This window comes from Peromyscus maniculatus, chromosome 7, assembly GCF_049852395.1.
Source record: "Peromyscus maniculatus bairdii isolate BWxNUB_F1_BW_parent chromosome 7, HU_Pman_BW_mat_3.1, whole genome shotgun sequence".
Lineage (NCBI taxonomy): Eukaryota > Metazoa > Chordata > Mammalia > Rodentia > Cricetidae > Peromyscus > Peromyscus maniculatus.
This window is the reverse complement of record NC_134858.1, coordinates 119,571,423-119,595,814: the sequence shown is the minus strand read 5'-3', so window position 1 is coordinate 119,595,814 and position 24,392 is coordinate 119,571,423. Positions and strand designations below refer to the sequence as shown.

The window sequence follows — 24,392 nt, the reverse complement described above, 5'->3', positions numbered from 1 at the left end:
GACAGAGATTTGTCCTGACTGTGGGCAAGGCAGGAAAACTCTAGCTACAAGGCACTCTGCTGTCTGACACCCACAGCCTATAGCCCAAGGCCCCGTGTGAAGGTGGCACACCGAAGGACAGAGTACAGAGGTGCAAGAGAGGAACATAACAGGATCCTCCCAGGAAGCCCACTTACAGCCGGGTGTGGTGGCGCACACCTTTAATCCCAGCACTCAGGAGGCAGAGGCAGGCAGATCTCGAGTTCAAGGTTAGCTTGGTCTACAGAGTGAGTTCCAGGACAGCCAGGGCTACATGGGGATATTCTGTCTCGAAAAACCAAACAACAACAAAAGAAGCAGCCCCTTCACATCACAGCTTGTTTTGAATCTTAGGCCTTTTTGAGACAGGGAGGGTGTCAATCCCATAGGGCAGGCTGGCCTGGAACTCACTGTGTGGCCAAAGGTGGCTTTGAACTCCTAACCCTCTTGCTTCTGCCTCCCAAGTGCGGGTGTTTCAGGCATGTTCTACCACATCCAGCTCTTCAGAGTGTCTTGAGTACAACCTGTTTCTTCTGAAGGAGACAGCAAACCCACAGGAATCTGCCTGGACAGCCAACTCCTCACCCACAGCCTTCCCCACCAGGCCTCCAGGTCTCTGTGGCACTCTGCACCTGTGAGCAGGGTGGCAGATGACAGTTGTAGAGACCCGTGTCTCCAGGGCCCAGAATTCCACCAAGCAGAGCACAAGTGGCAGGAAATACCTGTGGGGGCCCCTGGCTCTCAGAGCTCCCGGGGTCTGAAGGCATCAGACCCCAGGGGGATGAGAGGGGCAGGCCCTGCTGACCCCAGGACTGAGGCCCTGGAGTCTTATGGATGCTGCCTTGGGGGTTACCTCAGCAAATCCCAGAACTTCAGGTCTTTCAGACCCTTCTGTGTCTGGCCCAAGACCCGGAGGCAGTGTGGGGCCCGTCTCACCCAAACCTTTAGGGGGGAAGGTGGGCCCCATGGGTGCCCTAAACGCCCATGGGGGTTGTGTGCTGAGATTCTGGGACATATAAAGAAGAGGCTGGGCGGAAGACCAGGAGCGGTACCAAGTTTATTCCCCGTCACTCGTCTCCCTTGAATGACTACTGTCCCCACCCTGGGACCACGGGGGTGTCTATGCAACCAGACATGGAGGTTCCACACACTTGTGTCTGGCCTTCTCCACCACCTAGACCACTGAGGGGATATGGAGGTGGTCGTTCCTGGGTTCAGGGCCCACCATGCCTCCATGGAGACTCCCTAACAACTGTTCCAAGACCAGAACACCTGCATCACTTCAGAGGAGCAGGCCCAGGACTAGACCTACCAAGTCCAGCTCGGCAAGAGACCCCAGCAAGTCTTCCCAGAGGTGAGGGTCCCAAGGCCAGTCTCTTGGATGGGCCTGGAAAGTTGCCACCATGCTCCAGTTCCCACATGCCAACATTCAGCGACTTGACCATCTTTTTTAAAATAAAGTGTAAAAGCTGGCGAAGCAAGAACCCCAATTCTACAGCATGGAGAAGCGCAAGGGAGCGCCATGTGGGCAGGGTGAAGTGTGTAGCACCACACAGCGGCCTCCGAGAGGGGGCTGTGCCCACCTTCCACATAGCAACCATCCCAGCCAGTGCCCAGAACCCGTCTGGCCCCTGAGGGTGGGGGTATGTAAGGGAATGGGGACCCCACCTCCTGGGACAGTTTCATCTCCAGCCTCTACCCTTCAGACTGCTGCTTACTGAAGAATGCCCAGATAGACCAGGGTCCTGGCCCCATGAAGGCCACCAGGGCCAGCAAGTGACAAGCGGGGGGACCCCTTGAGGTGGTCAACTGTTCTTTTCTTTTTTAAATGTGAGCCAGCTCTGGAGAGCTGCCAGGCACTGGGGCCAAAGGTTAGAGACAAGAGGCAGGGAAAGGGTCCCTGAGGACATTGTGGAAGCCCAGAGATTAAGGGTGCCAGGGGAAGAACAGCTACAGAGAAGGAGCTGGAAGCCCAACCTTGGGCAGCGAGGCAGGAGTCTGCAGGCAATGGGAAACCTTCCTTTCTCAGACAGGGTCCCACCTGTCTCCCCCCGTGGACACAGAGGGACCCGAGGCCATGCTTGAGCCTGACTCTGCAGGCTGGGAGAGGTTGCCTACACCAGAGAAACTGGTCACTCAGTCCTTCCTAGCCCAGAGGACAGCCGAGTCAGCACCTGGGGCCTGCCCACACCTGTACAGAATAAAGTGCTTCGTTTATTGATGATTAAAATGTCCCCAGCCCTCTGTCCCAGCTCCATGGGCCTCTGAGGTCAGAGGGCTTTGGTGCCCTCTGCCTGGACCCTTGGGCGCAGGCCTCTTCCCAGTGTGGCATGCTGGGAAGGTGGTGATGGGAAGGGAATAAGGTGCAGAGTGTGACAAACAGAAGCTTATGAACAGTGGGAGACCAGAACAGCAAACAGCTTATGGAAACCTTCTCCCATTTGAACGCAGGAATAAGGACATTGAACGAAGACAGAGAAGGGTCACCTACTAGTGCCTGCCTCCCAAGGGGCAAGCACTGGGCACTGGCTGAGCCCCCTGGCTGGGCGGGCACAGCAGGCAGTGCAGAGTGCAGGGGGACCAGGTGCCAGCCAGAGGCGGGTAGTGGCCTGGCCCCATAAGAGGAGGCCTCATGTAGGCCTCTGGGGAGCAGACACAGATGCATGTGTCTCCTGATGGGGGAGGCCAGCCAGGCAGGCTGGTAAGGGACAGGGGTGCCCTGTGGACACCTCCTTGTCCCCTGACCCACAGATAGCACCGTGAAACCCTGAACTACTTGCCTGAGGCTCCTGTGAGACCCACCCCTGGGATATCATTCTCCTGCAGGACCCCTGGGAGCTGGGGCTGAGGAGTCAGCTTCTCCACCCCCCTGAAGGCTTGGTCCCCAGCACCCAGAGAAATTCTCTCCAGGATCTGGGGCTCTTTAAAAAGTCCTGCGCAGGCTGAGGATCCCTGAACCTGCCTGGCAGGGATGCGAATAGGAAAAGAAACCCATGGGGCCCAGCCCCTCCCGCCCCACTCTATATCACACAGAGGGGGTCTGCAGCCCTCACACCCTGCCATTCCCCTACCCTGCCATGCCTCCCCGGGCACAGGCCTGCTGGGGGGGCGGGTCCACAACTCCTTCAACAGGGGTGTACCCGAATTCCCCCCAAACCTTCCCGTCCTAGGGAGTAAGTCAGGGCACAGGAAAGCTGGGATGAGCAGGCGAGGCTGACCCAGGCCCTGCCTGGCTCGTGGCCATGTCTGCAGCCCAGAGTCCCCCTGCCCTGTATCTGTTGCCTCCAGCATCCCTCACCGGGAGGGGTGTAGCCAACCAGTCCCTCTGTGTTCCCTTACTCCAAAGGTAAGGAGCAAAACCTGCGAGGAGCTGCAGAAGGGAGCTCCCAGCATGCACCGGGACCCAGTGCCAGCCAGGGGCATCCCGCCTCTGCACAGCCCCCAGCCTGTGTTCCTGCTGTCCCTGGCCAGGAGGGCCTGTGCTGGGGGTCAGTTGGTGTCCAGCCTGGGAGCTGCAGGGGGGAAGAGGGGGGCTGTGGGCTGCAGGTGTGGGGTGGGCAGGGTGGCAGGGTCGCTGGGCAGTGGGTGGCTGACACGGAAGCACTTCTCCTTGTGTGCCTTCAGCATGTTGGAGAAGCGGAAGCGCTGCCCGCACACGTCACACGGGTAGGGCTTCTCTCCCGTGTGCGTGCGCCGGTGCCGCTTCATGTTGGGGCGGCTGGTGAAGCTCTTGCCACAGATCTCGCAGATGTATGGCTTCTCCCCTGCAATTGGAGGGGTGGCAGGGGTGTTATGGCCAGCCCGAGCTCCCACCCCACCCCATCCCACCCTACCCAACTCAGGGCCGAGGGGGCCCAGAAGTGAACGGAGCCCCGGGTGGAGGGCGCGCACCTGTGTGCGTCTTCATGTGCTCATCGAAGTACTGCTTCATGTTGAAGTCCTTGCCACACCACTGGCACATGAACTGCTTGTGGCCGATGTGGATGCTCATGTGGGAGCGCAGCTGGTACTTGTACTGGAAGCGTTCATTGCAGTTCTGTGGGGAAGGGCAGAGCTGCAGACGTCCTCATCCTGCCTCACCCAACCTGAAACTCGTGCGTGTGTCCACAGACAGATGTCCCCTGTGGTCAGCCTCTGGTGTTTCCTCAGGCATCCTCGAACCTAGCTGTTTTTGGCAGGGTCTCTCTCTGGCCTAGACTTTGTTCAGGCTGTGCTGACTGGCCAGGGAGCTCCAGGTACCCACTTGTCTCTGCCTCTCCAGCACATGCTCCTCCATGCCCAGCTTTAACTTAATAATAATAATAATGAAACAAAAACAAAACAAATACCTGGACTGGAGCTCAGGTTCTCAGGCCTCCAAAGCAAACATTTTCCTGACCAGCTGTCTCCCCAGCCTGCCCTTCGGTCGGCTGGTTCATGCGCCCCCACCCCAACTCATTGTATGACAGAGGCTGATCTTGAACTCCTGCTCATGCAGCCTCCGCCTCTCCAGCGCTGGGATTACAGGCATGTGTCACCAATCCAGACCTGCAGCTCCCTCTGACCTCCCTATCCGTGAAGATGGGGGTGGGCGGAGGTGGGACCACCAGGGGGACCCCGCAGCCAGCAGAGCTCACCTCACAGCGGAACGGCTTCTCTCCGGAGTGCTGCAGCGAGTGCACCTTGAGCGACATGCTGCGCTTGAAGGACTTCCCACAGGTCTCACAGGTGAAGGGCATGTCCTTGGTGTGGGCTGCGGGTGGGCGCCAGCCGTCACTTCTCCAGGGTACCTACCTGACCCCCACTTCCAGACCTGCCTTCTGGGAGCCCTGCACCCCGCAGTTTCCTGGGGGGTGGTACTGAACTCAATGGCATACCCAGGGTGAAGGCCTCATCCTTGGGACCAGTGACATGGAAGGCCAATGAAGAACACATCTGGAGACAGCCCTCCCAGCTCAGAGATCACCAACCTGTTACCCAGCATGCCCCTGGCCAAGACCTAGACCCCAGGGTCTCAGTCCCATCCAGTTTACACTGTCCAGTGAAGAAATGTCTGCCGGGCCATTTGTCTATCTGATCGATCCTTCCTAGTGCTCAGAGCCCAGTTGAGAAAAGGTAACCACAGGGAACTCCAGACACTCGGCCAGGTCCACCTGGAGGGTATGCAGCCTCGCCTGAGCACGGGGTGGCCATCACACTTGGGGAGGCCTCCTTACTGTGTCCAGGTGTGAGCCCTGGGGGAGGTTGAACGCAAGAGAAGCCTGAAGCCCTGTGAAGGGCCCAAAGGTGAGACAGTAGGAGAGGCTCGTGTCTGCCACACTGAGACGGGACTGCGCCAGCCCACGTGGAACTGTGTGATTCAGGAAAAGCTGTTCTTTTCCGTGGGTGGACAGGACCCACAGCCTGGCCAGCAGTGGGCAGCCGGATTCCCACCTTGCCAGCTTGCTCGGGCATCCCCTCCCGTCCCCCGGATGCAGTTCTGACACAGCCAGCAGCCGGCCCACCCTGGGCCCACACCCGCACTGGCGGGGACTCACCAACCATGTGCTTGCGCACATGTGCCATGGTGTAAAACTTCTTCTCGCAGATCTCGCAGGAGAATTTCTTCTCTGCGTAACCATGCACGATCTTGTTGTGCTCATGCAGGGACCAGAGCTTCTTGAAGGCTTTGCCGCAGGTCACACACTGCGGGAAAAGGAGGAGCTTTGGGTGTGGCCTGGGACTAGCTGCCACCTCGACAGGGCCTCAGTTTCCCCATCCGAAGAGTGCTGGTGAGATGGCCGGACCTGACGTTTCGAAGCTGGGTTGACTCCTCCCATACCAACCCATGTGGCTGCTGGGGTACCACTTCCAGGACCCCCTCTTAGGCAAGAGGCTGTGGACCATGTCAGGTAGGGCAGCTGCGCTGGTCGGTGGGGGGGCCTTTCAGGTTCTCGTCAGTGGGGGCTCTACGGACTGCAGAGGGTACCAGGACTTCCTCAGGCAGTGCAGGGTGGGTGGACTGAGACCTTCTCCTGGAGCCCCAGAGGTCAGAGGCCATGGGCTTGGCAGGAAGGCACCAAGGCTTTGCCGCCTGCAGCAGGAATAGCTGAGAAACAGCCCCGGGGCAGGAAACAGGTGCACAGAGTGGGGGTAGGCAGGTCACCAGGTCACACCTTCCCCACTGGCACCACAATTAGCAATTAGTGCAGGTAATTAACACCCGCCTACCTGTGGCCATTTTCCCCTTTGTCCTGGGCCAGGCTCATGTGTGTATGCATGCACATGCGGGGGTGTGCTCAGACAGACACAGACTGGCCCGAGACTGGCAGCCATCCCAGCACGGCCCCCCTACACACACACCCACACACACACACAGAGTCGAATGCAGGGCTTCCTCCCGATGGGCTGCCTGCGGCTCTGCCGTGACTGTGGCTGGGGGAAGGTGGCGCCCTCTCCAGGCGTGCCCCTCCCCTCTGTGCACACTCCGTGTGGTGTACACCCTATGCAGCCGCACAGGCAGCTCTGGGCCTTAGAGACTGGTTAAGACACATCCCTCCCCGGTTCCTCTTTCCCCTGACCACATGCATTCAGGTAATTCTCCACTCTTCCCACACACACCCTTGCTGCCCTCGTCCATCGGGTAAGGGTGCTGCCACAGTCCTCTGTTCATGACCCCACGGGCCAGAACAGAGCCCGGCTCCACCTCTCAGAGCCAGTCTGGGGACCACCTGGGCAGCATGTCTCACCTGGATGTTGCGCTCGCAGTCCGTCTGCCGATGTAGCTGCAGCTCACTCTCCAACAGGAAACGCTTCCCGCACTGGCCGCAGATCTGCATGCGGCTGTGGGTCACATTCATATGCTTCTCCAGGTACCAGCGGTTGTTGAAGACCCGAGGGCACTTCTGGCATGGATGCTGCTGTTTCTCTTCCAGCTTCACCTTGGCCCCCAGCCCATCCGCTGCCTGGGCTGCAGGAACAGCTCCAGAGGCCTTGGGCCTCTTCCCGCCTCTACGCCCGGCCTCCTCTGGCTCAGGGGTGGCTCGGCGCTGAGAGTTTTGTCCCCGGGACCGTGTGGACATCCGGCTGTGCAGTGGGGGCTCCACCTGGCTGCCCTGACACCCCGCAGGACCCGCAGTGTCCTGCCTGCCCTCAGCCTCCCCCTCCTCCTCGGAACTCTCTGCATCCTGCTCACTGGGCCCATCCTCTTCATCTTCATCTTCCTGCTCACTGGGCCCTTCCTCATCTTCCTCCTCTCCCTGGCTGCCTCCTTCTTCCTCCTCCTCTTCCTCCTCCTCCTCCTCTCCCCCTGCACTCCCTCCCCCTTCCTCCCCCTCTTCTTCTAAGCGTTCCTGCATCCCATCCTCCTGGCCCAGCACCACAGTGGCCCCAGAGCCTGGCTTGCCCTCAGACCCAGTGGACACATGCAGCGTTTGGTTATTGAGGTTGACTTCCACAATGATTTGTGACTGCTCCTGGCGCCCATAGGTGCCCGAGGCGCCCAATTCTGGCTCCAGCCCCTCTCCACTTTCTAGCTTGCACAGGCTACTAGGGGCCTCGGCCTCCTCAGGTGCCCCAGCCTCCTCAGGTGCCCCTTCCTTCTCCTCCTTGAAGAAGAGTGGCTGTGCCGGCCCAGGAGCAGCAGAGTCCCCGGCTGTCCCTGCCCCGTCCTCCACACGCACAGAGTAGGGGTCGGGGCCCTCTCGGGCATAGATCTTGGGTATGCCTGGGGTGTCTGCCTCCTGCTTGATGTCACAGTAGTAGGGTGGCGGAGGCACCGGGGCACAGCTGGTAGCCGGCTGTGCCAGGGTCACGGGGCCCGAGGGCGCCAGGGACCGAGCGTCCAGCAGCTCCTGGCAGGAGGCAGCGATGTCAGCCATCTGCAGCAGCGAGGCCGCGCTGAGCACCTCGTGCACGTTGGCTGCGTTCACCAGCAGCTTGGACGTGTATATGAAGTTCAGGATCTGCTGCAGGCCACTGGGTGCCAGCGCCTCGAGGGACAGTTCCACGCGCTGCAGCTGTTTGTTCTGTGTGAAGAGCGAGTGGAAGAACTGGCTGTAGGCAGCCAGCACGCCCTTGTGTGCGGGGAAGACGCTGCGCTGGGGCACCAGCACTAGGTCCACGTCGCACAGGTCCGGCTGGAAGAGGCGCTGCTCGTTCAGGCGGCCCATCAAGCAGGCGAAGTGCAGGGCCACGTCCTCCACCAGCGAGAACTCTGCCGCCGGCGAGTCTGTCGTCTTCTCAACCAGCAACTGTGGGGCCAGGACACAGGAAGGTGAGGCCCGCCACCGCACCCCCACCGCGCGCGCGGGGGACACCAGAGGCACGGCAGGAACTGTGTCCTGGGACTTGTGCCCAGGTGGCCACCCCAGGCCTCCTCCCAGAGCTCTTCTGTGCACACACAGGGCGGTCACACAGAGAGGGGAGGGGGCAGGGGCCGTGTGAACCGCTTGTGGATAGGTGGGGAACCTGGAGCTCCTTGGGATGTGGGGCTTTCTGAGAGGCCCAAGCATAGCAGGGCGAGGGGTCGCCCCGGGATCCTTGCTCACGGTGCCTCTATTTCCATCTATCCCCAGTGCGTCCTGACCGTCCCACCACACCGACAGACAAGAGCTTGCCCAGTGGTGAGCAGCCGGGGAGCAGAAGACCCAGCATCTGCTACAGCACCCAGGCTCCATCTGGGGATCACTTAGATGGTGGCCAGTAAAGGCCTTTAGGGTTACAGAAGACAACAGGCTAAAAACGCCCAGGCCTGGTCCATCATACCTCCCAGCCCTGGCCACAGCAGCTCCGGGGACCCAGGGCCCTCGCGGGAGGATGGGCCGCGTTCTCTGTTTACCACACTCCCAACAGGAGACTTCAGTGTGGCTGGGATGATGCGCAGGCCTACAAGCTCCAAGATGGCCCTGTCTTGGAGGCCACACCTCCTGGAGATCACCAGGGACCTCAGAGACCACTAGACCAGACTGCCAGAGAACTCCCAGCAGTTGGGTGCCTGGGGCTCGGCAGACACAGGCCAGCATTGGCTGCTTCTCAGGCTCTGCCTGGCAAGACAAAGGCTTCCCGTGTCTGAGTGCCGATTTGCCCCACTGGGGGACGTAAGCCCACCACCTCTTCCTCAGAGGTCCAAGGGTGAAGCTGCCCTGTCGGTCGATTCTCTGTCAGCCGGGGAGAAGCTGTGTTTCCGATGCAGGTGAACCCCGGGGAGCTATGAGCCTTTGCCCTTCCGGAGAGCAGCCCAGGGCAGCTCCACCAGCAGCGGACATCACCTCCCTTGAGTGCCCTCCGCCACCCACCTTCGACTACCCCAGAACTGCTGGCCCGTCGGGCTGGGACGTGGCATGGAGCCCCACCCGGCCCTCTCCTCTGACTCACTCTGATTCATCCCTTGGGACCAATTCCTGCTGCACAGATGGAGAAACTGAGGCCCAGAGAGGCACTGTGCTCTGGAGCTGTGGCCATCCTGCCCTCTTGGGTACCCCTTCCTTCTGGCTGGGACACTCCAAGTGGTTAGAAGGCTTAGTGAGTGCTGAAAGTGAGGTGGGGTGGAGGTGTGGGGTCTGTGAACATCCAAACACGGTCACTACACACCCTCCTCCGCAGTCACCGCGCCTGCAGGTGACCGGGGTCCGCACTGCTGAGGATGGATGGTGCCAGGGAGAGACCTGCGTACCACATACCCCACCCCACCCCGCCAGGGCCCACCTGCTTGGAAAGGGCCACCTGGGCCTGGCAGGAACCCATGTGTTTCCAGATCCACTTCCTAGCCTAACCCAGCCAGGCAAGCGGCAGGGCCCAGCTGTGGGCCCAGCCCCTCCCATCGGTGCCCACCAGCTGTGGGTCTCTGGCCAGATGCTTCTGCTCCCTGGAGCTGAGGAGGCCTCTCTCCACCTGGTTATGCCAGCTCCAGCAGCAGCCCTCCCCCAGGGGACACCTGCAGAGGCCACCGAGCTTTTGACTCCTGAGGGCCATCTGGTGAAACCTGGGGAGAGCCCAAGCCGCGCAGGGGTACGGGCTCGTGACTTCTGGATGCCTTCTTTGGAATGGCCTGGCTCAGAGACAGCAGGGGACCGGCCCAAGGTCACACAGGAATTTCCACTCCAGCTGTGGGCGCCCCCCGCCCTCGGTGCGAGCCGTCCCAATCTCCGGCAGGGCGGCTGCAGCGCCCACGTGGCCCAAGGCCTGGGCGGGAATCCGACTCCCTCTTTCCCCCCCATTACCAGCCCCGGGGCGGCGCCGTCCGGGCGCAGAGAAGCGCCCCCCTCCGCCCGCGTGCAGCAAGACCTCGGCCTTTCGCGCCTGCACCCCCACCCCAGGAATTTCACCCCTAGCAGCGCCACCGCGCCACCGCGCCGCACTCCGGGCCTGCGGACACCCAGCCGATAGGGTCGAGGACCCCCGGGGGAGGGGCCAGGTCGCTCCAAGCCCTGTACCGGGTCGCGCGGGACCGTGAGCTCCGAAAGGCGGCGCTCGCCGGTGGGCGGATAAGCGGGGGGACAGGCAGGGCCCTGCGTACCATGGTGCCGCGGCGCTGGGAGCTCACAGGGCCCCGCAGGATCGCGCTGCCCCCGGCGGCCGGGGCCGGGCCGCCCCATGAAGCGCCGCGCTGGGGGCCGCCCCCGCGACCATGGCCCCGGGGGCGCGGCCGGGCGGGCGGGCGGGCGGGCGGAGGCGCAGGGCCGCGGCGAGTCCCGGCCGAGCAGCTGCGGCCCGGGAGCCTCGGGCGCGGCGGGCGGGGGGCGCGGGGCGCCGATTGGAGCCCGCGCGTCAGCTGGGGCCGCCGTCTGGACGCTTAAAGGGCCAGGCCGCCCTGCGTGCGGGCTAGGGGCGCGGATGCGCGGTGTGCGCGCCGTCCCGGTGCGGCTGCCCTGCAGAGAGCCTCGGGGTCCCCGGGCCGGGCCGGCAGCTGACGTGGGAGCGTTTGAACCGCGCGACCCCACCCTCCCGCGCTGAGCCCCTCTCTGCGGGGAAGTTCGTCCGGAGTCTAACCCGAGTGTCCTCCCGCTGCTCCACGGGGGCGGGGCCAGGGCCCGGGTAGGCGTGAGGTCACTGAGCTGGGCGCGCCGGCCCCCGACCCACCTGCTCCCTGGAGCCGGGAGACGCTGAGGGCCCGAGCCCCGCACCCCAGCCACGCTCACCACCCGCCCCCTGTGGTCCCGGCTGCTCCGACTTGGGGGTGAGTCTGGGGTCCCCGGCTGCTCCGGCCTCCCTCCCATACGTTTTGCTCTGCGCCTCTGGGACCTACCTGGTGGCCTTTGGCTGCGCAGGGCCTCTGAGCCACCGCCGCAGCCGCAGCGAGGGAAGCCTGCTCGGGACAGCCGGGTGGGGGCCCAGAGGCCCAGGCCCGGCCGAGTGGCCTCTCGGCGCAGCCTCCACTGGGGAGATGCAGCCCGGCTTGCGGAATGCTGCTCTGGCACCGGCTCCGTGGGGGCAGGGGGCTGGCTGTGCTGGCAGGAGGCTGCGAAGGAACGCTGCCAGGCTGAGCGGCGGCAGGGCGGGACCACGGGCTACCACCGTGGTCTCTCCTTCGGACGCCCCGCACCCCTACCCAGCGGCCGCTCTTCAGCCTAGTCACTCCCCGCACTGCTCCAGCCTGACCGCCCCACTCCGGCCACAGCAGTCTCCCTGGGTATACGCCTTCCTCACGGTGGGCAGGGGCTGCGGCGCTTCCTCTAGAGCCAGACAGGTGCCATCAAATAGCTGAGGGTCTGTCCCCTAAGAATGCAAGGATCTCCCACACTGGGCTGGCTACCCCTGAGCCAGGGAAGCAGTCAGGTGGGATGAAGAGAGGTGGGGACAGAGGAAGGCCCCTTCCTCCATCTGAGCAGGACATGCCCTGTAGCTGGGGGAGCAAGCTGCTTGCAGCCCCGAATCTGCAAGAAGGCACAGATGCCTGACTGAGCTGTGAAACTGCCGGTTACCGGGATGTCTCCTGTCACTTCCAGCCGTTTCTCCTCTGACTGGTTTCTCTTCTGAGTGGTTTGCTACACTGACCCGGAGGTGGGAAGGGCAGGGCTATCTACCCACTGAGTGGACAAGGACAGAGTCCCACAGGAAAACTAGACATGCAAACAGAACCCTGTGCCAGGAGGCTGGAAGCTGGGCAGAGTGGCCAGCTTAACCACAGGCAGAACGCTGGACCTTTGGGGGATGCCCTTGGCTAAAGTAAAGGAGTGACCCCCCCACCCCCCGATGTCCTACTTGAGTTCCCAGAGCAAGAGCCTGAGCTCTGACCCACGGCTCCAGGACACACTGCAAAGGCCAGGAGGTCTGTCCCTTGTGCTCGTTGGCTACAGAACTGGGTGGTCAGGGCTGGGACACAGCCAAGATTCCCGTTGAGTGCACGTGTCCAGCTGGGGGGAGGCCTGAGAAAGGGCTGATGGGGGCACTCCACCTCCTGGAGGGGCACGGTGGGAGCAGAGAGCCTAGACCACAGCCTCAAGCTCAGGATAGAGGCCTGTGACCTCTGAAGCCCGGTGACTCCAGTCCAGACTTCACTTCTGGGGTTCCCTGTGCTTGGCTGGGAAAGCTAAGCACACCAGGTAGCATGGAGTGCAGTTTAGGTAGTACCTGGTGGTGCAGGCTGGAGGGAGGACGACAGCGGCCTGGTGATGCGGCCTGGTGGTGCGGTGCAGGGGGGGAGGGCCCTCCATCTGCCCGAGTTCTGGCTGCAGAGCCCAGCACTAATGGGCCACAGCTGCACCAGTGTGGCAGCCTAATGCAAACCAGCAGGTTCCCTTGCCCACACCAACTCCAGGGCCTTAGAGAGCCTCCCTGGTAGCTTCTAGAAGGCTGCCAGAGACCTTAGTCCTGCACAGCCCTGGGAGGCTAGTGTCTTGCAAAAGCCCCCACCCCCAGTTACTCAGTGAGGAGTAGCAACAGCCATGTCAAGGGCTGTTCACCACAGCTGCTCAGAGGCCCTCACAGTCCTGAGGAGCTGAGTGTAGGTTCTGTAGTGTAGGTCCTGAGCCCTAAGTGCCCCCTGGACACGGCCTGCAAGGAGGCAGACTCCTTTCCAGACCAGTGCAGAAGGGCTGAACCACCTATTTACACCTGCTTGCCCAGTCACATGCATCCTCTGGGTTCAACAGTTGGAAAACAAGGGTTCTCAGAATCTGTCGCTCCCACATGGGCAGCAGAGATCAAGGGCCAGGGCTCGGTGGACACAGGCACAGTCCTGGCCCTTTCCACTTTTTGCCTTGGTGTCTTCAAAGCTCCTTAGCCCAGGCTGTGGAGTTGGGTCTTAATGCATGCGTGGGGTGTGGTGTTGAGGAAAACAGCAGAAATACGGAGCTGTTCTAAGACAGGGAGGAGCAGCCATGGCAAGGGTGGCCCAGGCCTCAGAAGAATGCAGTCTGTGGGTGATTCCAGGGTGCTGAGCTCTCCCTCACCTCCAGGTTCCTGAAGGACTGCACCAACCAATAATTTGTCTCAGCCAAAACATTCTGAACTGTTCCAACTTGTTAAGATTAAAATTTATGGCCGGGCGGTGGTGGCGCACGCCTTTAATCCCAGCACTCGGGAGGCAGAGCCAGGTGGATCTCTGTGAGTTCGAGGCCAGCCTGGACTACCAAGTGAGTCCCAGGAAAGGCGCAAAGCTACACAGAGAAACCCTGTCTCGAAAAACCAAAAAAAAAAAAAAAAAAAAAAAAAAAAAAAAAGAAAAGAAAAGATTAAAATTTATGGGTGTTTTGCCTGCATATATGTCTATGTGAAGGTGTCAGATCTTGGGGTTAGTAGACAGTTGTTAGCTGCCATGTGGGTGCTGGGAATTGAACTGGATCCTCTGGGAAGAGCAGGCAGTGCTCTTAACCACTGAGCCCCATCCAGTCCCCACACCCCAGCTGTTACACACCCCAGCTGTTACACACCCCTCACAAGGACATCGGGGGCCCAATGCCTGGCTAATTCAGTAAGTTGAGACCAAAGCCTCTGGCAATGCCCCAGTACTGCCCACTCACCAAGCAGGTTCTTACCAGATGAGAATAAAGTTCTTAGAACTCTGTAAAGACCATAAGGGACTTCCTTAATGCCCTCCCCCTATCTTTTGAGGATGTGGAACAGGGTCTCATGTAGCCTAGGTTGGCCTTCCACTCATGGATCCTCCTGTCTCCATCTTCCAGGTGCTTGGATTACATGTTTGTGAGGCCAAACCCAGCTAATTTTAAATTTTACTTAATGTATTTTCTGAGACAGTCTTACTTCCCCCCCTCCCCAGACAGGGTTTCTCTGTGTAGTTTTGGTGCCTGTCCTAGATCTCTGTAGACCAGGCTGGCCTCGAACTCACAGAGATCTGCCTGGCTCTGCCTTCCGAGTGCTGGGATTAAAGGTGTGCGCAACCATCGCCACTGCCCAGCTATTGAGACAGTCTTACTATTCAGCCCTGGCTGGCCTTGAACTCACAGAGATCTGCCTGCTCTGAATACTGGGGTTTAAGATGTATACCACCACACATGGCACTTTCTTTAAATTTTAAAGGAAAGCACCCAGATTTGACAATTTGCAATTTCCTAACTTGGAAAGACAACTATTTAGAAAACTGAGTATCTGCAAACAAGTCAGGTTCCAGAGCTCACTTACTTGCCTGGCAGATCCTCACCTTTATGTGCAAAAGGTCACTGTGGTCTCCCAGAGGAGGTGGATGACGATGGGCACTGCAGTCGGGTGACTTGCTCCTGGGCCGAGAACCATGGAGGCTGGAGCTGCGCCCCACCTGAGAGGGCACTGTTCTGTCTGCCAGGGTTTCCCTGGCTCCACTCCTGCACCACTAACCTGCCATGGACACGTCTCTTCACCTGCTCTATCAGAAACTGACTGTGGACTCTGAGCAAGCAAAGACCAGTCAGCACAGACTCAAAGTTAGCATGTATTTTCATGTCTACAAGACCCTTTTCAAGTTGTAGGGAAATTTAATTGATGTATATACAAATTAGACACTGCTAATATGTACAAAAGTATTTTCTACATTTTTGACAATATCAACTATGCCATTTGCAGTAAACAGGATGTTACAAAACTGTCCAATAAAGCATTTTCTATTAAGCACATTACACAATGTAATTCAATTTTATTAAAAAAATAACTTCAAAATACAGAATGATCCTGGTTAGGAAAGAAAGCCATTTCTGTAGTTCACTTGAGTATAAACAGCCAGGCTGACACTGCTAAGGTGAGAGCCTGCCCGGACAGGTCAGGCTGTCCATGGTGGCAGGAGGTGGCACGCCCTGCCTCTTCCTATGCCAACCCCCGGAACCTGCCAACGCCTGTAACTCCCCTGGCCACCGGACTTCAGATATTTATCTCTGTTCTAGTTTGATCTAGTCACATGAACCTTTAAGACAGGAGGAAGGCAGAGGTTTTGAAGAAAGATGAAGGCTCAAAGGATCCCTGTTGGTTGAAGATGGCTAAGCCTGGGGCAGGGATGTGGGCACCCCCAAAAGAGCCCAGAGAGGCCCCAGCTGACAGTCTGCAAGAAAGTCACTCCTCCTCCGAGTCTTCATGAGGCATGTGTCCTTCCAGCCCTTAGCCACAGCCCTGAGACCCTGAGCAGTCAACCCCACCATGCCTGGCCATGAGTTACAAAGCTGATAGTCAGTGACACATGGGTACTGTTTTAGGCTGAGAAATTTGGGATAATTTGTTACACAGCTACAAAACAACGATACGTTGCCCAATAGTGACTTTTCCTTACTAATTCCATTTGGCAGTTTGTTTGGGCTCTGCTTGCATTCTTCTCACCAACTAGTAGATTCAAACATCCTTCTTTGTAGGAAACTTTTAGGGGAAAAAAAAAACCCACTATAAACCACAGGTTTAATCTTCAGCCAAGCAATAACTTCTGATGTTATCCTGTTTTCTAATGAACTTATATTTACTGGTATGCTGAACAATGGCTGGCCACCAAAATGCTACTTATGTACCTCATAAGGGTGACAGCATTATTTTTGGGGTACAAGAGCATCCTTACATGCTAAGCATATGCTACACTGAGCCACATGGCCCTGGAAAACCATTTTCACACATCGGTGCCTCCCTCCATCGGGCCAGGGCTGTAAGGTCCTCTAGCAGCTAAAGGCTTTTCCTCTTCCCAAATACACCGGCAGCAGGGCCTGAGATTGGATGGTATAGACTTTGACACCATATACAGAAATTCTTTCTGTGAACAGGATTAAACCGGCACTAAGGTGATTAAGTACACTTGGGGAAAGAATGCAAATTAAAGAGTGAAACAAAGAAACAAACCCAAACTAATTTCTACAGGTTATTTTAGGAGGAACCACGCAAAGCCACAAGAACATCTTTCTGTGCAGCAGCCTGTGATCCTTCTGCTCCCAACTCTTGTCCTGGGTTGTCTCCAGTCAGGCAGGGCTTCACGGAGCCAGTAGAGGTCTCAACACAAACAGGGAAGAGGTTGGCTGTTGCCACAGTGTGAGAGCAGAGCTTTGCCAAAGTGTCTCTGGGATGTGCTAACTAAAGAAGTGGAGTTTCTTCTGAAGTCCACTCTCCAGCTGACTCTTCCAGCACACACGTGCAAAGCAAGATGGCCAACCTTGCAGGCTCTGTTCCAAGACACCTGCACCACATATCTGTTTGGAAGAAGCCCTACCTTCATAGTGAACCCAGCTCAGAAGAAATAATTTTTGGTGCCAGTGAATTTAAAAAAAGAAAAGAAAGAAAGAAAAAAAAGCCATGATTCTATCTTCTGGCATCAGGACATGTATATGAAGTAAGGTGTAAGAGAACCAAAGGCACCAAGCACCAAAGTGAGAGCTGGAACAGCAACACGATCTGCAGTCTCTGTGCAAAGGCAAGCATGGCGGCATGCGCCACCACCCTGCACACCTGGCCACAGTCAATATGGATGTGGATGGCCTAGTTTGACAACACACACAAGACTATAACCAGCACAGGGATGTGGGGACCTGTAGCTTGTGACAGCTCTCCACAATTCTGTTTGGCAGCATGGATGCTAAAACCTGAAAACACTGTTGACAAACCTGAATTCTATGGACTATGTGAGCTACAAACACTGCAAATTATACTTACATCAACTTCACCATTTCTTGATTCAAGAAAATGAAAATTCCATAGTTGTCTACTGTAAAGTGGGGCATAAAAATATTTCTAGTTGACACCTGTACTTGAAGTGACAGGAACTATCCACTGTTGGAATTGAGTTCTAATACTGAAACACAACAGACTGCCGTCCAGTTTCTTAAGCTTTAAGTTACCAATTATTTACAGTTAAGATACAATCTGTGTACAAAGATCCCTCAGCTGTATCTGCTGCTCTCACTGGGGCTCCGGTGATGAGAGTAACTTCTGTCACTTTCACTGTCCGAGCCATACGATCGACCGCTCCTGCATAACAGAACAAAACAACACAACACAAAAGCCTTTAACTCCTATTATTTGGGTTCTAACTATGGCAACACTATGGGCTTTTCAAAGATGTATAAAATGGCAAATGGTAGCAAAATCAAAGTTAAGATAACAAAGAAACCTCACAATAGTGAGGTTTTATTTTTAAATTTACTTGAAATTCATTCATAAAATTGAGCAAACTACTTTTTTACTACACCCCAGTGAACATCAACATTGGATTAGACTGAAGCGGGAAGGGTTTAAAGGTACAGAGTCTCACTAATAGTGTGGGTGTGGGTTTGCATGTGAACAAAACCATTAGGACCCTAGCCAATGGGCTTGGTTATGGTCATAATTCAGTTCATGTAAGAGTATTTTCTGGCCAGGCAGTGGTAGCGCACGCCTTTAATCCCAGCACTCGGGAGGCAGAGGCAGGTGGATCTCTGTGAGTTCAAGGCCAGCCTGGTCTCCAAAGCGAGTTCCAGGAAAGGCACAAAGCTACACAGAGAAACCCTGAGTCATGGTAGGCATCATCCCACCACAAATGAGCAAACCACCTAAGGGCTCAAGGACAGTGTAAGACTGTGGACAGGTAGGTAGTGCACTGACAACCCCAAGGGTATATTCAGGAAGGAATGCACCTCAGAGTTAGCAGTGGGATGGAGGTGGGGGTTTCCCAGGGCAATGGGCTGCAGTGGAGACCCACTGGGAAGCAGGGGATTGCGGGGTGGGTGTTACATGATCACTTTAAGACACACAAAAAACAGAAATGATGGAGATGGCACTTATGTTTTTGGGCAGAAGGTTCTAGAACATTATAGGATGTTGGAACTGGAGCTGGTAATTGGAAGGCTTCATGTACAAGAGTGTAAGGCACCTGGACCTGTGAAGACAGCTGGCATCCCCTGAAACAGTTCAAGCAAGGGATTGGTCACATGCACTGTCTGTAGAAAGGTTTCTGGAGTGGAACTAGATGAGGGAGGGTGACAGCAGCCATCAGCAAGGGACAATACAAAAGTTTTTATAAAGTTTTACATCTTATTAAACAATACAATATAAACCTTAACCGTGCTGCTGAACAAATAATTATGATTAATTTAATAAAATGACAAACTGGCTGTTCTAGTAAATTAGCCTGACTTTCAGAAGTGAGCCATGATTTGGTCTTCTTACTCCTTCCAAAAGAAATATTTGGTCAAAGCTATACGAGTGTTTGAAAACCCACTTTAGTTTCAACTATAAAATAATAACTAACAACTAACTATTCACTGGCAACTCTTAGTATCAAAGCCATATTTAACAGCTGCCTGTAGGCCAATGGAATTCAAGAAGAGAAGCGTTGACAGTCCACTTGCACCAAGTGCCCAGTCACTTGTAGTGTTCTAAATCAGGACCCACCTGGACCGCCTGTTGTAACTTCTGCCTCGATGGTAACTGTCACTCCTCTGGCTGCGGCTGTGGCTGCGACTCCGGCTGTAGTAGCTATCATAAGTGTAGGATCTGCTTAAACAGAAACAGCACGCATTATATTTCCTCATTCAAATACGGAAAGTCTCCTTTTTAGGGCTGTCAGATGGTGCTAGCTCACATGGGCACTCTATGGAGGTGTGAGGACAGTTGCATAAGAAGTTCTAGAAACATCCAGCAACTGCCCCCAATTGGACTTACCATGTTAAAGAGAAAAATGCTAATTTCTTTTCTGCATTGAAAAACATCACAAAGTTAACACTGAGTTAGTTTGTCTGAGTCTGGATCTTATTATGCAAGTATATTCAACAAGCACCTGCCATTACAATTTGACATTGTTGCACAATGGGCCTCAGATCTCATTTTTAAAGAGTATGATTTCAAACGATAAACATTCATTTAAGTTATTTGATGGAAAAATCCAACATTTAGCTGGGGAGGTAAACTTCATGGCAGAGGAGGTGCTGTGTGCTGCACCTAGGCCCTGGGGGTCAAGCCCCAGCACTACACGCCAGCCCTCCTACCCCAGCACACTGGGGCCTCCCACTGCCACTTACCTGGAGCGACTGTGAGGGTCATAGGAGCTGCTCCTGGACCTGCTCCTGCTGGATGTCCTGGAATGTACCACAGGAGGGACTGTCACCTTGTGCATTAGGGCACAGGTCACATTAACAATCTAGACATTTTTGCCCATCAAAGTGAAAATATAGTGAAATCTTTTAACTCTTTATTTTTATCACAAGTATATTGGATTTTCTTTATAAAAACCTTGTATTTCATAAAGCTTTATGTAGTTCTCTGGAGAGACTCTCAGCTGGGTGGGAAGAGAAAAGGGCCATTTACATGAGTGGCCACAGCAGAAAATACCTCAAAATGCCAAAGGGAAAAGCATCTGGGAAGAAAAAGTGCACGCCCTGCCCTCTAGCACACACTTTCCTCTTGGTTTCCTCACTATAACCCCATTTTAACCCCTAAGTCAAGTCAAGAGGTGACTGTGCTTGTGACCCTCAGTAAGATCTATGTATGAAGGAGTTAAGAGTGACATGGCCTTTCCAGACTTCTGTTTCTCTGCCTCACTCTGAAGAAGGAACATCCAGGAAGAGTTCAGAGCTCCAAGAGCTGGATGAGAAACAGATCAGTGTGGTATCTGACAAGGACAGATCTACAGCTGTCCTGCTCTGTCCCAGAAGGGGTCCACTGCAAGTGACAGAGCACCACACAGCAAGGCAGGACCATAGCTTACCTATGGCTATGGAAACTTCCATAGGAACTGCTCCGGCTTCGGGTTCGGCCTCTGCTGTACCAGCCTCTGCTCCGGCTTCTAGAGTAGCTTCTTGATCTACAGTGGAAATGAGTGAGAAAGAGCACAATGTGTGTACTCCCCAGTTAGGATGGACAGTGGGGCAGGGGGGAAGCACAACCAGGATAAGGTCTCTCTCAAACTGCACGGGGACAGTCATGAACTTGCAAAGAAGTAGTCCAGAAGAGGCCACCATGGCTTAAACAAACAATGAGATAAAGAACAGCCACAGAAGACTGCTCATGAACGTAACCACTTACTGGTCTCCTGTCACCGGGACACCCCCCTCCCCGCCCTTTCATTAGTTGTCACTCTCATTCTTTGTATTCTTCAGTCTATCTTGATGACAAAGGCTGGATGAAACTTGAACAAAACATTTGAACATGATCACAAAACTTGATAACTTAGATAGAGTTGCCTTGGACATCAACTCTGCATCCATGGCATGTACCTTCCACATGTGTAAAAGGGTAGTTAGATCAACAATCCCTAAGCCCTGCAGATTCTGCTCAAAGGATTCTTTGCAAAAGCATGGCAACCTAGGCAAGAAAGCCAGCCACTTGACACCTCTGAAAATGGAGGGATTTGTCACTGGTCATGGCAAGAGAGCTTTCACTGTCCAAGTGATAAATCTACAGATAATGATGGTCTTTTCAACTCAGCCCAAATTTCTTCTCCTGAAATGCCCATTTCTTATCTATGTCCTCTATCTGTGGTTTTGGTCACATGGAATAATGCTTCTTATTCCCCTGTCAGATATTTGGAAACAGTGATCACATTTATGTTCTTCTGAGCTAAATGACATTGGGGGGGGGGGTGAAATTTCTTACCGGTAAGATGATGTGGAACTTCTAGATCGACTTCTTGAGTGACTATAGGAGACAGACCTTGTTCTGTGTCGAGATTTGGTTTCAGATTTACTTCGAGATCTGTGTGGACTCCTGGACTGGCTATTACCATCCCGACTAGGTGTCTGCTCATCACTGGAACTCTCTTGATTCCGTGGCCTCCGGTTTAGGCGTGCTGTCTTTCTTACTTCATCAAAGAGAGACCCGGGCCGAACTTTATTTTTGCTTTTGATTTCTATTCTCAAGCCTTGTGGTTTCACTTCAGGCACAGGAGCCAATGGCTTCACATCCAGAGCACTGGATGTGGTTGCAGTAGGCACTGCCAGATTCCCTACACCCTGCAATGGCTTCCACTTCTCTGTGAGGTTCATCTGGCTCTTCTCAGCCCCCTCCTTCTTTCCAGCAATTTCTACAGGACTGGCCAAGCTGGCAGAACTGTCCTGTTTTCCACCTTCACTTGAGGTTTTACCTTCAGACACAATGGTTTCTTGTTTCCCTCCTGCTCTGGGCTGTGCCATGTGCTCGACCTGCTCTGGAATAATGCTCACCTCTGGGCTGTCCAGCCTGTGGCTTGCTAATGGGGACACTCCCTCTCCCTTTGCAGGAGAACTCCTATCCGGGGTGCAAATGTCCATGTTGTCATCTGTCTGAAGCACGTCCTCCCCTCCACCTGGGACATGCTCTTCAATGGGCTGGGTGCTAGGGGGAGAGCTAGTAGCATTTTCCTCCACTTTGGGAGATGCAGGGCAAGGGCTGGGATGCCGATCACTCTCTGCAAGTGGGTGGTGCTCTGAAGTATCCTTCTTAGGGTTACTGGGACAGCTGCCTTCATCACAGGTTTTCTCTACTTTTGGAACATTGTCTTTTACAGTTTCACACTTCTCGGAGACATGCTTTTTTTCTCTTGGCTCCTGCGTAAGTTGCTTTCCATTCATCTCCTCCTCCTCTTCATCACCAAACTCTAGTGGAGGCTGCCAGTGAAAGGCTTGCTTCCGTTTCGGAGCCTTGTGTTTTTTGTCTTTTTTGGCTTTCAATTTCTCTCTCACCTTTTTTGTGTGATCCCCTTTAAGACTATCCTTTGGGCATTTTTGCTTCTGGGGCTCTGCTCTAACGTTTCCCAAGTTGGAGCAGGAGCCCTCTGACTCAGAAGCCGAAGACTGTGGTCTCCTAGACTTCCAGGCACCATTACTGTCAGGCAGAGAAGTGTTTGCTGAAGGCTTTGCTGGGGGTTTGGCTTTGAAGTGACTCTGACCAACTTCTGACTCGGAGTCTGAAGAGGCTTCACCCTCTTCCTTATCAGAACGTCTCCCAGGATCACTTTTCCTGTTCTTAGTCACATCTTGTTCTGAGTTCGACTCCGAGTCCCATTTACTCCCAGCACAGTTCTTCCCTTTAGACTTACTGCTGTCTCTAGAGTGACCAGAAAGACTCTCTTTTAAAGTTCTCTTTTCCCATTCAGGCTTGGATTGCCCTTCCTCTCTGCTTTTCCCCTGCTTATCACTCAATACTTCTGTTTTCCCCTGCTTCTCCTTCTCTGGGGCCGAGTGCAGTCCTGGAGCATGTGACTGTTCACTGTCTGAGGAGGAATCTAAAGACGATCTGCTTTCACTATACTTTCTGTGACATGGAGACTTCTCTCTGCCTCTGACATATTTACTGTGAAGTATCTTTTTTGAGCTGCTGCGGTGTCTTTTACTTGAGGTGACACTCTTTTTCCCACTAGATCTAAATGTCCTCGCGGCTCGTCTTCCATCATCACTGCTAACGGAAGTGTATGAAGATGACCTACTGCGCTGGGAACCATCACTGTACTTATTCTCTGAGTGAGACCTAGATGACAGAGACCTGGACCGAGAGCGTGAAGTAGGCTGACTTCGTGACCTTGACCTTGTGTATGACCTAGAGGATGACCTGCTCCTAGAGGACCTGCCCCCTGACCTCCCTGAGCTCCCAGAAGTTCTATCACTGTACCTTGAATGAGCACTGCCATCACTCTCAGAATGGTTTTCCCTTTTGTGATAGGAAGATGAACTCCCAGTCTCTTTAGTATGTGTTAAACTGTATGTGCTTTGGACAGGCAGCAGGTGGGTTGTCTTAGCCTTCATCTCCTGAATCCGCTCGTACGAGGGCTTCCAGGGCTTCTGTCCAGGCTTCCACCGAGAAGGGGGAGGGCTGTCACTCAAGGGTATTACAGGAATGTTTTCTGCTGCCACTGGCTGCACTAGCACACTTCCATTCTGTGGCATCGATGATCTTAAAGGTTCTGTCTTAACTGGCTTATTTTCACTCAAATGAGCAGGGTTTTTTGGTGATTTTGATGATGTTCTTCGGTGCCCTGACCTCGAACTAGATCTGGACTTTGATCTATTGTGAGAACGCGATGAGGACTTTGACAGAGCCCTTGATCTCGAGCTCCCTCTAGAATCCGATCGGGAACGAGACTTGGATCTGTAGGAGTCTCTGCTGGAGTGGGTAGAAGAGCTCCGGTCGTCCTTGTCCGAGTTAGACCAGTCCCGCTTTGATGAGAGACGCGAGGAGGAGGAGGAGGAGGAGGCACGAGATCTCCTTTCTCTCTCACAAGAGGTCTTCATTCGGTGGGTGGAAGATCTTGAGGGTTCCAAGTCAGGTGGCATAACTACTCTTCTCTTCTTTGTCTGTCTGTGTCTTCTGCAATGCTTCTGCTTTTTAGCTTTTTTTTTATGCTTAAACTTCTTTTCCTTTCTGCGTTTCTTGTGGTGACCATCAGAGTGTCTTGCTGTACTAAGATCAGAATAGTATCCATTATAGGACCACGATCTGGATCTCTGGGATAAGCTTCTTTCATCCCATCGGCTGGAACAGGGGTCACTTAGCCTGTAAGTGGGAGACACAATGTGCATGCAGTTATTTGCAAACATTTTCTGCGTCTTACAACACACTTCTTACTAACACAGAGTACCTAACTCCATACTTTAACATGAACCAGAGCGATGACAACTATTATTAGACTCACAAAAGATTCCTCTTGTTTCTAATTGAATCAAAGACTCTGAATGTTTGTGAAAAACACATCAACTAACCAGAGTCCTATGGAGACACAACTCCCCTATGATCTGCTCACAACCTTCTCCCTCCAAGAGCAATTTCTGAGAGAGTGAAACCAGGTTCCCAAGCAACCTCACTGAGGAGCCTCTACAGACATAAACTTGCAACTTGGATGACTTGTCTCTGTGGTGCTGGGCATCACTCAGGTGATGCATGCTAAGCAAGCACTGTAAACAGAGCTAGAAATCCAGCTTTGACTCAACTTCAAGAGTCTTCTTAAAAATTTCTTCTTTTAAAAAAATCCATGTGTGGGCTGGAGAGATGGCTCAGAGGATAGGAGCACTGGCTGCTCTTCCAGAGGTCCGGAGCTCAATTCCCAACAACCACATGGTGGCTCACAACCATCTGTAATG

The 24,392-nt window shown here is 54.8% G+C and overlaps 2 protein-coding genes across 8 annotated transcripts in view; both read right to left on the bottom strand.

Annotated features, from left to right (window-relative positions):
- Positions 1-1,051: 1,051 nt before the first annotated feature.
- Positions 1,052-11,932, bottom strand: Zbtb47 (zinc finger and BTB domain containing 47). 4 transcript variants are annotated; one of them, XM_016001476.3, is made up of 6 exons: positions 11,222-11,932; positions 6,726-8,228; positions 5,535-5,682; positions 4,635-4,750; positions 3,910-4,054; positions 1,052-3,782 (listed from the first exon to the last, which is right to left on the bottom strand). In XM_016001476.3, the coding sequence occupies exons 2-6, from the start codon at positions 8,145-8,147 to the stop codon at positions 3,508-3,510; spliced, it is 2,106 nt and encodes a 701-aa protein (XP_015856962.2). In that variant the 5' UTR covers positions 8,148-8,228; positions 11,222-11,932; the 3' UTR covers positions 1,052-3,507. The 4 variants fall into 4 exon arrangements, with proteins under 4 accessions (XP_015856962.2, XP_006982964.2, XP_042137908.2 ...); XM_006982902.4 differs by lacking the exon at positions 11,222-11,932 and adding an exon at positions 10,493-10,625; XM_042281974.2 differs by lacking the exon at positions 11,222-11,932 and adding an exon at positions 9,352-9,486.
- Positions 11,933-14,826: 2,894 nt separating this feature from the next.
- Positions 14,827-24,392, bottom strand: part of Nktr (natural killer cell triggering receptor) — a 38,841-nt gene continuing 29,275 nt past the window's right edge. For 3 of the 4 annotated variants that reach the window (XM_076577406.1, XM_076577407.1, XM_016001464.3), the window contains 5 exons: positions 20,938-23,808; positions 20,051-20,146; positions 19,365-19,421; positions 18,739-18,843; positions 14,827-17,337 (listed from right to left, as the gene is read on the bottom strand). In XM_076577406.1, coding sequence (XP_076433521.1) covers positions 17,250-17,337; positions 18,739-18,843; positions 19,365-19,421; positions 20,051-20,146; positions 20,938-23,808 — 3,217 coding nt within the window. In that variant the 3' untranslated portion in view covers positions 14,827-17,249. The remainder of the gene's footprint in view (positions 17,338-18,738; positions 18,844-19,364; positions 19,422-20,050; positions 20,147-20,937; positions 23,809-24,392) is intronic. The other variant, XM_076577405.1, reaches the window with a different exon arrangement.

Excerpts from the sequence above, each read along its gene's own strand:
- Zbtb47 (XM_076577408.1), bottom strand. The coding sequence starts at position 10,571 with ATGGGGCGGCCCGGCCCCGGCCGCCGGGGGCAGCGCGATCCTGCGGGG. Across the intron at positions 8,229-10,409 it reads TCACGGTCCCGCGCGACCCG|TTGCTGGTTGAGAAGACGAC; the intron begins GTACAGGGCTTG and ends CTGGCCCCACAG. Across the intron at positions 3,783-3,909 it reads GCACATGAAGACGCACACAG|GGGAGAAGCCATACATCTGC; the intron begins GTGCGCGCCCTC and ends CTCCAATTGCAG.